This window comes from Arachis stenosperma, chromosome 10, assembly GCF_014773155.1.
Source record: "Arachis stenosperma cultivar V10309 chromosome 10, arast.V10309.gnm1.PFL2, whole genome shotgun sequence".
Classification (NCBI taxonomy): domain Eukaryota; kingdom Viridiplantae; phylum Streptophyta; class Magnoliopsida; order Fabales; family Fabaceae; genus Arachis; species Arachis stenosperma.
Genome location: NC_080386.1, coordinates 133865122 through 133876346, shown reverse-complemented (window position 1 = coordinate 133876346; position 11225 = coordinate 133865122). Strand labels below are relative to the sequence as shown.

Here is an 11225-nt window from a genome sequence, read left to right as displayed (position 1 = left end):
GTCAAAATCCTTACTCTAATTTGAGCATACTTTAAAAAAATATATTAAAATATAATCACTAGCTATTGCAAAATAATTTTTATTTGGTCAATAAAAATTAAAAGAAAAAGTACTATATCCCATGCTATCTATCGAGTTTATTTTATCTAATATTTTTTTCAAATATATCACAAGATAAAAGTATATTTTTTGTCTTTAAAATTTGAGAAAAGTTTAAAAATATCTTTATATTTTATTTTAATTTAATTTTGTCTCAAAAATTTTTAATTTATATCAAATATACTCCTGACGATTAATTTTTTAAAAATTTAAGATTAATTCAATAATAATTTTATAAAAACAACCCTCAACACAAGTAAATTGAGCATAATTTTCATGTATTATTGTTAGATTGTTTTTTAAAAATTTAGCCATCAAAAATATATTTGATACAAATCAAAAAAATTTTTAGACAAAATTAAAAATAAAATAAAATTTAGGATAATTTTTAACATTTTTGTCAAATTTTAGAAATAAAAGATATACTTTACCCTATATCATATTATGCAGGATTTACACATTTTAATCCTTTTCTTAGTCACCAAAAATAAAAAAAAAATAATCCTTTTTTTAGTTTCTTTTTTCTCTTCTTCTCCTTTTTGTGTTTTTGGGATACACAAGTTGTAACAAAAAATAAGGATTCCACACGTTCATGATGAAACAGCTGGAATGTGATTAATTAGTATATTATATGTGTAATCGTCCTTTGAATAATATAATACATTATATTGTTCTTCTATGTATCTGGAGATGGTTCAGGGAATCCTATGAACTCCAGCTATTTCAGATACTTAAAAGAGTTCAAATTTTCATTAAAGGAAAAAAAAAAAGAATAATATTTCGTATGCGTGCTAATTAACAACCAAATGTAATTTAATATAAAACCAAAGAATGTTGTTATTTCACACTTTAGCATTGAGATGCATCATTCTCTTTTGGTTTCTTTAGTTTAATTTATATTTTTCTTTTTTCGTTATTTCAAATTAACTTGGGAAGTACATATTTGAAACTATAAAAATCATTAGAGTATTATTAGAGTTGTTAGGACAGTAGTTGACAGGGATAGATTTACTTACAATAGTAGTTAGATATGCATTTATAAAATAGTTTTGTATGGTTTTATTATCAACACATTTGAATAAATTTATTTTTTTAGTTTTTTCTCTTGTTCTGACATGAGATGAGAGTCATGATATTTTCTATAAATTTTTCGAATTTTTTTATTAATGGCTAAAATCTTTTTTTTTTATTGTAGTATTTTTCTCTTATTTTTCAATCATTCTTTAATAATATTCTTTTTTGTCATAAACCACATTTTAATCTTTCACGATGTTTCAGTTTTCATAGATTAAATTTTGGAAAAGTCTAGGGAGTCAGCAATTTTATTGCATTTTGGTCACCATGTAACCAGCAGAGAAAGATGAGCCATTGGATGAAATCTCACACCATCAAATCATCATTGATGGCTAGTTGATGGCTATTAATCACAAATGTTGCTGGCCCCTAACATTGCTCTTTTTCGCAGTATACTTCCAGACTTTGTCATTATCTTTGTCTTGCGTTTTGAGATGACAGAATCCATCTCCACCATTTGCTGCTGCTGCGAAATGTGCTCACATGCATTACTTGAAGTGCTGTTGCGCGTCAACCACCACCTTTATCACCTTCCGCAATATTTTCACCCATTTTTATCAATTTTTCAGCATCTTCACTCGTTACCACTCACACCCTTATGTTCATCTCTCCATCCCGAGTTCAACACATCTAAAATCACTATTCTCAGAGTCTCCATACGCATCTATATATACTCCTCCAGAAGTCGATTGCTCCTTCTCTCTCCATCTATTTCTATATTCATTCTAGATCATCTAATTAATGGGTCAGATCAACAGCTCTGATTTTACATCATCTTCGCCGTTGGATCTGCTTCCATATCAATGGTCCAAATCTTTCACCTGTTAGTCCAACACGGTTCTAACCCATGTTTCTGTTTGACATTCTTCGCCATTGACCTTGCGTTGATTAGGGCTTATTTGTAATTAGCATGCTGACATGGTATCGTCAACTTATATTATGTTGCCATGTGTTATTGCAATGTTGATTTGGCAAATGATGTGGCAGTTGATGTGTCATCATTCGTAGGATCCCTACTAAATTTTTTTTGTGTTATTTTTTCGATTTTGCTCTCTATTTTTAGAATTTTTACTCTGTTCTTGTTGATTTCACATTTTTTGGTATATTTACAATTTTCGTGAAAAAACCAATTACTTTTCAACTATTCTGTTTGGACCATACTTTCTAACAATTTATTACTATTTTTTATAGTACATCATCTTTTCTACAGTTTGCCACTTAATGGCAGTTTTTTGATAATTCGCTATTTTTTTGACAATCTGTCATTTTTTTGGCAATTTTTTTTTTCTTTTTACGATTCATTACTATTCTAGTAGTTTTGGCCGTGTTTTTTTTCAACAATTTCGTCTGTATTCCTCTAACAATTTTGTCTATATTTTTTTAACAGTTATATCTCTGGACTCCTTTGACAATTCTATCTATATTCTATTTCTATAATTTTATTTACACTTAATTTTGATAATTTTGTCTACACTCTGTTTTGACAATTTTGTTTGCAGCTATTTGGTCAGTTTATACCGTTTCTTTTTATTATTTTAAATAAGTTTCATGACATGAAACTAACGATGAATGAGAAGCCTGAACTTGTAGTTATACTATATACATTGATATAAAATTTTAAAGTTTATTTATATTAAAAAAACTTATTAAACTATCAACTATCGATTAAGAAAGAATAAATCCCATTCGTTCGAGTATATTCATTTTATTTAATAAAAATTAATATAATTTCATATCATTTATGCTTATATATGCTTAAATACTAAGTGTATAAGACCAAACTCAGAAGTCAGAATAAGTAAAGATCAATACAAATTAAACAAATTTTTAACAAGATAAATTGTACCGGACTTGGTGCAATTATCAATAATGATCATAATAAAAGTATTACACATAAGATACAAAAATTTTAAATTTAAATTAAATAACGCATCCAAAAATTTAAACTCGAAATTCTAAACTTATATTAAATGCATCCAGCCTAAAGCAACGTTATATATGATTCGGAAATGGATCCTCTCCAGTTTTTTTTAACACTTGATAAAATACAGTGCAATCTCTTACTTTTGATTTTAATAGTGAGACCAAAAATAAATAAAAAAAAAATATGGTGAATGATTAGATTAAATACTGCACACCATCTAGTTTTTTATTCACTGGAGAGATCCCCATATGACTCCAACAAGCAAAGGATGTGGAGATGCCTAATCAAGAGGGAAGCCCCTTCACTTTGAAATAACTAATAACTAATAACTAACATAGTTCGTTTTCCTTTATATATATTTTTTTATCTATTTGTCTTTTTTTATTTTTTTTCTTTGGTCTGACATAACAGCCAACACATACACTAATTCTATGAATTTTATATTCTACTTCCTGAACTTATCCCAGATCCGAACCCTTATGTAGTTCTTTGTGAGACATCTAATTATGCCGCTGGATCAAAGCCTTAGCTGCACTATTTGGGTTTGATTGTCGATTTACCTTCCTAGATATGGTTAGTTGGGTAAAATCAAATTCGCCTTGATTTGAATTCAGTTTTAAATAATGACTGAATTGATTTTTGAAATTTTTATTCAATCCTAAATTCGATAAAATCACATTATTTATGAGTTACACTAAAATTGGATAAAATTTGAGTTTTGGTAAACTTTATATCAAAATATTATCATGTATTTATTTATAAAAAAAGGTGAGTTTTATGGTATTTTTGTTATGATGTCTAAATTGTCTACTTCTCTTTTAAAATAAAAAAAATATTTAAAATAAAAAATAAGTTATGTAAAATTTATTAAATATTATTTATTTATTTTTTTAGTAATTTAAATATAAAGTGATAGACACTATAACATTCACCAAAAAAATATATTTGTTATTAAAAAGTTGATATTCATATTTAAATTTATCTACAAATTCTAATTTTATGTTTTTTTTTATCTATTTCATAATTTAATAAATATGACAAAAAAATAAAATAATAAATTTATAATTAATATAACATAATATTAGAATTAATTTAAAATATATATTTTTTAGTCTTCTTAAAATATATATAGACCAAGTAAAGTCTAATTTATTTCAATTCAAAATTCAATTCTAAATAATGATGGAGTCTCTTCTTAAAACATTTATTCAATCATAGACCCAATAAAATTATATTAAATTAATTCCAAAATATTTGAGTACGGACCAAATTTTTGAATCGATCCAGGTCATATGCACTTCTAGACAAGGGTATGGGGGAGCTCCCTTCGCTACTTGCCGAGGTCCATTACAAATTTAAGTGTAGGAATTAGTAATATGGAGAAAAAAAATTAGGAAAAGTCAAGGAATGGCTTTACCCTGGAGGCTAATTTTAAATTTTTTAAATAGAAATTCAAATGTTCGATTCCAAAAATTAAAGGATCGAATTTTTATATTTTTGTCTTAATCCCTATTTCTAGAAAATCAAATTTTTAAATTAAAATATTTTATATTTAAATTTAACATTACAATTAAAAAAATATCCTTGTTAAGCTAATATAAACAAAAAATTTATAAATAGAGTGTTTTTCATACAACAGAAACGAAATAAATTATTTTGAATTTTTTAAGCTAAAGTATACAAATACAAATATAAATAAAAGATTGATAAAATAAATCTAATTGCAGTACTTTTCCAAATATACCCCTAATTAATTGAGTGATTATAACACGAGATCATCTTACCATTGTTAGTGCCAATAAATTCAATAAAAAATGTATATCTCAAATCATTTTCTATGAAAAGATTTAAATGAAAATTAAAATAAAATCGTGATGAATACTCTATTTTAGATATATCCCTTGCGTTACCCTTTCGCGCCACACCTCTCTCTCTCTCTCTCTCTCTCTCTCTCTCTCTCTCTCCACTTTTCAGTTCTGGTAAATTTTTGAAGCTTTTCTTCACTTCTCAATTTCGATTCACTAGTTTATCTTTTTTAAAAACCTTTCTTTTTGTTTCCGCTTTCCGTTTAATGCCTTAGTAGCCATTCAAATTAGATGATTTGAGTTTTTGTTTCGCATTTTCTTTTTCTTTTTTGGAAACATTAGCGACATCTTATTTCGTGTTAATTGTTTGATTTGGTTAATCCATCGGCATTAATTAGGATGCTCTATTTTGAATTTTTTTTCTTTCATGAAATCTTTTCAGCTAACCTCATTGATTTCACTCGTATGAATGGTTTGATTCGGGTTATTGGCTTTACTCGAAAAACACAAGAAAGAAAAAATTGAGGGAGAAAGAGAAGCTGATTCGTAATTTTTTACTAATAAGTTGCAAATTTAAGTTAATTTTTATTTTTCATTGTGCAATTATTTAATGTCATTGTTCCTTGAGCATTTGAATCTGTTCAAAATTAAACAACCATTAACAAGTAACGCTAATGTGGCTGGGTTTAGTCAATTGATTGATTGGTGTGCTTCTAACTTCTAAGGCTGTTACTGAATTTTCATTTTCTTGAATTATTTATTTATTTATTTATTTTTCATTTAGGAAGATAGAGTTCACAAGTTTCTGGAGGTAGATGGGAACAGAAGAATCCGATAAACTTGGTGCATCTTTCAAATTTATGGAGCCTAAAGATGTCAGTAAAACATTCTATTTAGCATCTCAGCTAGGTTTTTCTATCTGCAGCCTGTTCATAACTCACTTTTTTTTCTCTCTCTATTTTTTATAATTCCCTTAATAGGAAACTGTAAACAGGTCTTTGCAGCCACATTGGACTAGTTCTATGCAGGTTTGAATGATTTTCTGGTTTTTAGACAATGTAAGCTATTGCTAGTTTTACTCAAACATAGAGAAAATAACTAATAATTTATGCCTCTTATAAATAGGCATATCATAATGCTGGTTCTACTCCAATTCCCTTCTTAAACCCGCATTATGGTCCTTACTTTGGCCAATTCATTTGGCCAAAACAGGTAATGATATAGTAGTGTTAATGCTTCTTGTACTAGGTTGCTCTCTGTTTGACTATGACTAAACAATAAATCATGTGCTTCAATTTATAATTCTATGTTGTTTGGTGCAGTCAACCATCTCTCAATATAATTTTTTGCATGAGTCCATGAGGATTTCTAATAATTCTGCTATAGCTGGAGTGATTCCAAATCAGCAGCAACAACCAAGTGCTGTCCCGGTAGTTGGGCCTGCTGGGGTAATCCTTAATCTATTTGAACTATTTTGTAATTTATTTTTCTAGGGATTTAAGCATATTTTCATATTGTACTGGTTAATAGTTCATGAATAATTCATTCTCCTAGAGTAATCTATCTGATAAGATGTTGACTATTTGAAGTTTTTGTTTACCGGTGAGAAAATGGATGCTGGACTGTGATATAGTTTTAGAAATGCAGATGATATTTAAGTGCAGAAGGCAGATATAATATTGGCAATGCATGGAGTTCAAGTTTAGAAAAGTACTTTAACATGAGATGATGCAGGAGGTGCAAAGGATCAGGAATTAGGTGTTGGACTATGCTAATATGGTACTTCATGTATGACAGGATAGTATTTGGATAGTCTGCTAAGTTATGGTGTTGCTTTGAGGGTATTTAAGTTTTTTAGCTTAGATTTGTTTTTGGTGAAGCTACTGGGGTATTTTGTTTGTTCTGTTTGTTTTGTGTTGGTTCTTCTTTGAGGAAGTTTTGGACTACCATGCTCAATTTGAGCTCTTGTTAACCATAAAAAAAAAATTATAGTTATACGAGTTTGTACAAGTATAACTGCGTATGTATGATACAAGTGCTTCGCATTTTGATCAGGATGCTGCATCAGTTTTTTCTGAAAAAATACAAAGGATGTTTGGTGCAAATAACGAGGATTCAATTAAAAAATGTAATGGAAGCTTACAATCTAAAAGCTCAATCACTAAGGAAGCAAAAGAAATTAAGATCATCTGCTCAACTCCAAACCATGACATGAGTGGAGCAAGTGGAGGCAAAGAACCTTCAGATGAAGGCCATGACAGTAAACATGTATGTGGATAAATTGAGTTTTTATATTTTCCGGCCCTTTAATACGTGTACAATTGAATAATGTAACATATTTTTTACTATTAATACTTAAGGTTAACTGATTGTTTTCTGTTGCAGGATTTCCCTTCACCAAAGCAGAAATGCAATGTGGTGTCTGAAAATGGTATACTTTAAAGCCGTGATTTAGTTCTGAAAAGGGATGAAAGTTCATGTTTTATTATCTGCTGTATTTTGAAGACAAGATGCACTTAAAGTAACTAGAATTTAGTTTAGTTAATTTGACTAATGATCTTGCATTTTCCCATATGCAGTAAATTCAAGAAAACAACACAAGGATACAATGGCTGGTCTGAATGCTTCTGCCAGTGTTGTTAAACTTGCAAAACTGGTAAAATTCTTTTTAAAAGGGTTTGGGAATTACATGTCCTGTTTGATTAATTTATTAAACAAAACAAAGAACACAATCTAGTTATTAACGGAGATACTGAGTAATATTCTTTGTGAATTAGCATGCCTATGGTGTACTGAAAAGGCCTTGTTGAAGTGGTTATCTCTTAATCACAAAATTTATAATATGCAATGCCACCAATCAACTTTAGATTTCAATTTGAGATAGACGGAAAAGCCAACCAAAAGAAAGAAATGATCATGCTGGTTTTCCGCTTTTCAATTTTAGACCTATCTTGTAAATTCCTTTGACACATGGTTGTTTACCAAGGTTAGCATTTATGATGGTAAAGTACGGCTTAAAACATATATCTCATGCTTGCTATAATCTAAATTGAGTTTTAAGCATGAGATATATTTTTTAAGCTGCACTTTACTGTCGTAAACGCTAACCTTGGTATATCATATGACTAGATACTCGGCCGATAATGCTTGGTAAAATTTATGAGGATGATGAACTAATCGGTGTTTGGCATTTCAAAAATGCTATCTATACATTAAAATCAGCCACTGTGTATTTGTGTACAATACAAATATAGTTTAACTCATTTTTAATGTATACTTTATATTCCAATCTATATTCTACTCTGGTGGTTGACTTTAGTAGCTGATTTTGGTGTACACCTAGCATGATTGTTGACATTTATTTTTAAATTACTACAATCCTAGATACTACTATATTTACACTATCTGTCCTGTACTATCATTACATCTGAGATTCATTTTATGTCATTGCTCTTATATTGTTTTCTTGTTTCATTTCAAGTGATCATTAAAGAAGTTATATCTTCAAATTCTCTAAGGTTTTCATATGAATAATTTTGTACTTGTTCTTTCTGCTTTCCATATTCTGTTCTTGTCAATTAAGAGCCTTTCATATAAAATGCTACTAGCATTTTGTTATTAGTCTTCTACCTAGAGATCTGTGCTGCATTGAAAACTAGGTTATCCTTTGTAAACTTTTGAAAGTAAATCCTTGCCCAAGGTATCCTCAATATTATTACCCATGTGACCAGGCTTATTGTTTCTTACCAAGTGCATCTTGTTTTATTTCTTTTACAGGAAAATGATGAAATAAGGAAAGAAAGAAAAAGATTATCTAATCGCGAATCAGCCAAGAGATCAAGGTTAAGAAAACAGGTATACTATATGTACCAGTAAAATGACTTGCTAGGCAGCAAGCATGGTCAATTAAATATGAAATGTTTTGCTTTTAAGAATTAAGCACTGTTTAAATAAAAGATTAAAATCGAGTTGTTGATTCATTCTTATACTATTACAGTGGAAGTAGTAAATTTTCTCGTGCTTCTCTTTCTTGTCATATTTTTTTTTGGCCTATTTTTGCTAGCTTTGTATTCATATACTATTGTATGTAGTGATTTTTTAATCAGTCTTCCATATGATGTTTCAAACGTTTGTATTTGGCAGAAAGAATGCGAAGAGCTACGTGGAAACATGGACAATTTAAAGGATGAAAATTCCTCACTCACACACATGCTTATAAGGCTTTCAGAGGAATGTATGGATCTCAGCAATGAAAACGATTCTATCCAGGTGCTTAATTTAAATATCTTTTCTTAGTCATATTTCTTTCATTGTACTGAAGCAATTAGATTCATTCTATACAATAAGCCTTATGTTATATTCTCGCTACAAAGTTTGCAACGTAGGTGAATAAACTATTGGTAAAATTGGTACTCCATGTTATCAATTATATTAGTACTTGTGGAAACATGGAACTGTTTGTTGCATGACTGAATTTGTTCTCATGATGGTTTTTTGCTCCGTTTTTCATGATCTCTAAATGCTTAAACGTGAAGGCAAAGAGCTTTTTATATCGAGGAAACAATACTAACAGAAAGTGTGTGATTTGGTTGAGGAACAGGCTGAACTGGTTAAGATGTATGGAGCAGAATCAATAGCAGATCTATTGCCCATGAAGCCTTCTTGACAATATTGCTGGTGGATACACAGATATGAGAAAAGGAAGCAAATCTAACATCAACATTTTTTTTCAACAACCACTTTTGAGTTTTTTCCCTGCCTTAAGTTTACAGTTAGGTTATATATATAATATGCATGCCAATTGTTAAGTGCTAAGAGCATTGTCACATTGAAAATAAAGGAAGAAAAGAGTATGATAATGATGTTTTATGGCATTTACATGCAAGTAGTATTCCAGATTTCCAGTTACTTATGAGTACTTCCCAAAAAAATAAATAAACAAATACATAAATAATGAAAAAAAGAAGGTAGAAGCAGTGGAACTTTGAGGAGTTGAATCAGTTTGTTCATTCAGCAGATTTTTGTTTCTATTTGACTGACAAGTCCTGACTTCCTTTTTTCCTTTTTATTGTATTGTTGCAAATAAGAAAAATATGCAATTGTGCTGTATGAAGACTTTATGGGTATCTGATGTTATGTAGAGAAAAAGAAATATTCAATTATGTAGATTCTATCTAATTATTTATTTATTTATATTCTTTTTCATAACGGTTATAACTATTGTATTGCAATTCTTTTCTAATAATTTTTCAATTATGTTCTCAATATATGTGCTATTTAAAATTGGGAATTTAATTAAGGGCAATGCTAACTTTTATCCTCTAAGGGATGAATGCTACCACATTAGATCTTCTCAATTTTTTTTTTATTTGAGAATGTAAAATGTGGTTTCTTATCATATAATTTATAAGTTGAATTAAGAAAAAATATTAAAAGATTAGAGATTATACTTTACATTTTTAATTAAAAAAATTGAAAGAATTCATTCCCTAAATATTATCACGGTTCAATTTTTATTTATAGACGAATCTCCTCATGTTTTTATTTATTCAATTTTGTTGATCATGCTTAGTTTTTCTTTCTTTAATAAATTATACTTTCTTATATTAATATACATTCTTTCATTTATTTGTGGGGTTTTGCTAATAAATGACCTAGATTACTCATAGTTGAAAAATTTTCAAGTTATTGTTCAAATGCATTTACAAAAAAGTTTTATCAGTCGGGCAAAATGCCCAAAAAATTTACACAGCTATTTTAAAGCGAGCAATTATGAAGTTTGTACTTAATGCTTTATAAATTTGTTTATAAGAAGTTTGTTTATAAGTATTAAATTACTAAAATAGTTATCTTCATTTAAGTTTATAACGAAAAAGTGTAAAAAAGATAATTATATCCAACTAAAAGAGTAAAATTTGCTAATTTCTATTAAAAAAAAGTGAAAGTTAGCATTTTCTTGATTTCATTCATTTTTAAATTAGTTATTATTTTATTTTTTAAAGTAAATGAGAAATAGATATATCTAAACAAACTTTTTTTTATTAAAATGAAAAATAAATAAAATAATATTGTCTTTTCTATTTTTGATAATATCACTCTATACATGATTATATATAATTTTTTATATTGTATATTTACATAAATTTATAAAATAAAAAAAACACTATTAAAACAAAAATAACAATATTCATTCTGAAGAGATAATCTAAAAAATAAGAGACAAATATTAAGATTGTCTCTACCGCGAGTTGCACCAAAAAAAAAAAAAATCAATGAAATTGTTTGTCCGGTAAATTTATGGTTCCTATTTAATTGGAACTTTA

The 11225-nt window shown here is 28.3% G+C and overlaps 1 protein-coding gene across 3 annotated transcripts; it reads left to right on the top strand.

The window, feature by feature from the left end:
• Positions 1-5021: 5021 nt before the first annotated feature.
• Positions 5022-10064, top strand: LOC130958004 (G-box-binding factor 1-like). Of its 3 annotated transcripts, XM_057884876.1 has the most exons (11): positions 5062-5076; positions 5687-5777; positions 5883-5930; positions 6028-6114; positions 6225-6350; positions 6958-7170; positions 7288-7333; positions 7482-7558; positions 8680-8757; positions 9046-9171; positions 9438-10064. In XM_057884876.1, the coding sequence occupies exons 2-11, from the start codon at positions 5718-5720 to the stop codon at positions 9537-9539; spliced, it is 963 nt and encodes a 320-aa protein (XP_057740859.1). In that variant the 5' UTR covers positions 5062-5076; positions 5687-5717; the 3' UTR covers positions 9540-10064. The 3 variants fall into 3 exon arrangements, with proteins under 3 accessions (XP_057740861.1, XP_057740859.1, XP_057740860.1); XM_057884878.1 differs by lacking the exon at positions 6028-6114 and having other exon boundaries at positions 5022-5076; XM_057884877.1 differs by lacking the exon at positions 5062-5076 and having other exon boundaries at positions 5700-5777; positions 9503-10064.
• Positions 10065-11225: the final 1161 nt, after the last annotated feature.

Bases quoted from the DNA above. Each gene is read 5' to 3' on its own strand.
- LOC130958004 (XM_057884876.1), top strand. From the start codon at position 5,718: ATGGGAACAGAAGAATCCGATAAACTTGGTGCATCTTTCAAATTTATG. The intron at 7,171-7,287 runs GTATGTGGATAA...TTTCTGTTGCAG, and splicing joins AAGGCCATGACAGTAAACAT to GATTTCCCTTCACCAAAGCA. The intron at 7,334-7,481 runs GTATACTTTAAA...TCCCATATGCAG, and splicing joins CAATGTGGTGTCTGAAAATG to TAAATTCAAGAAAACAACAC.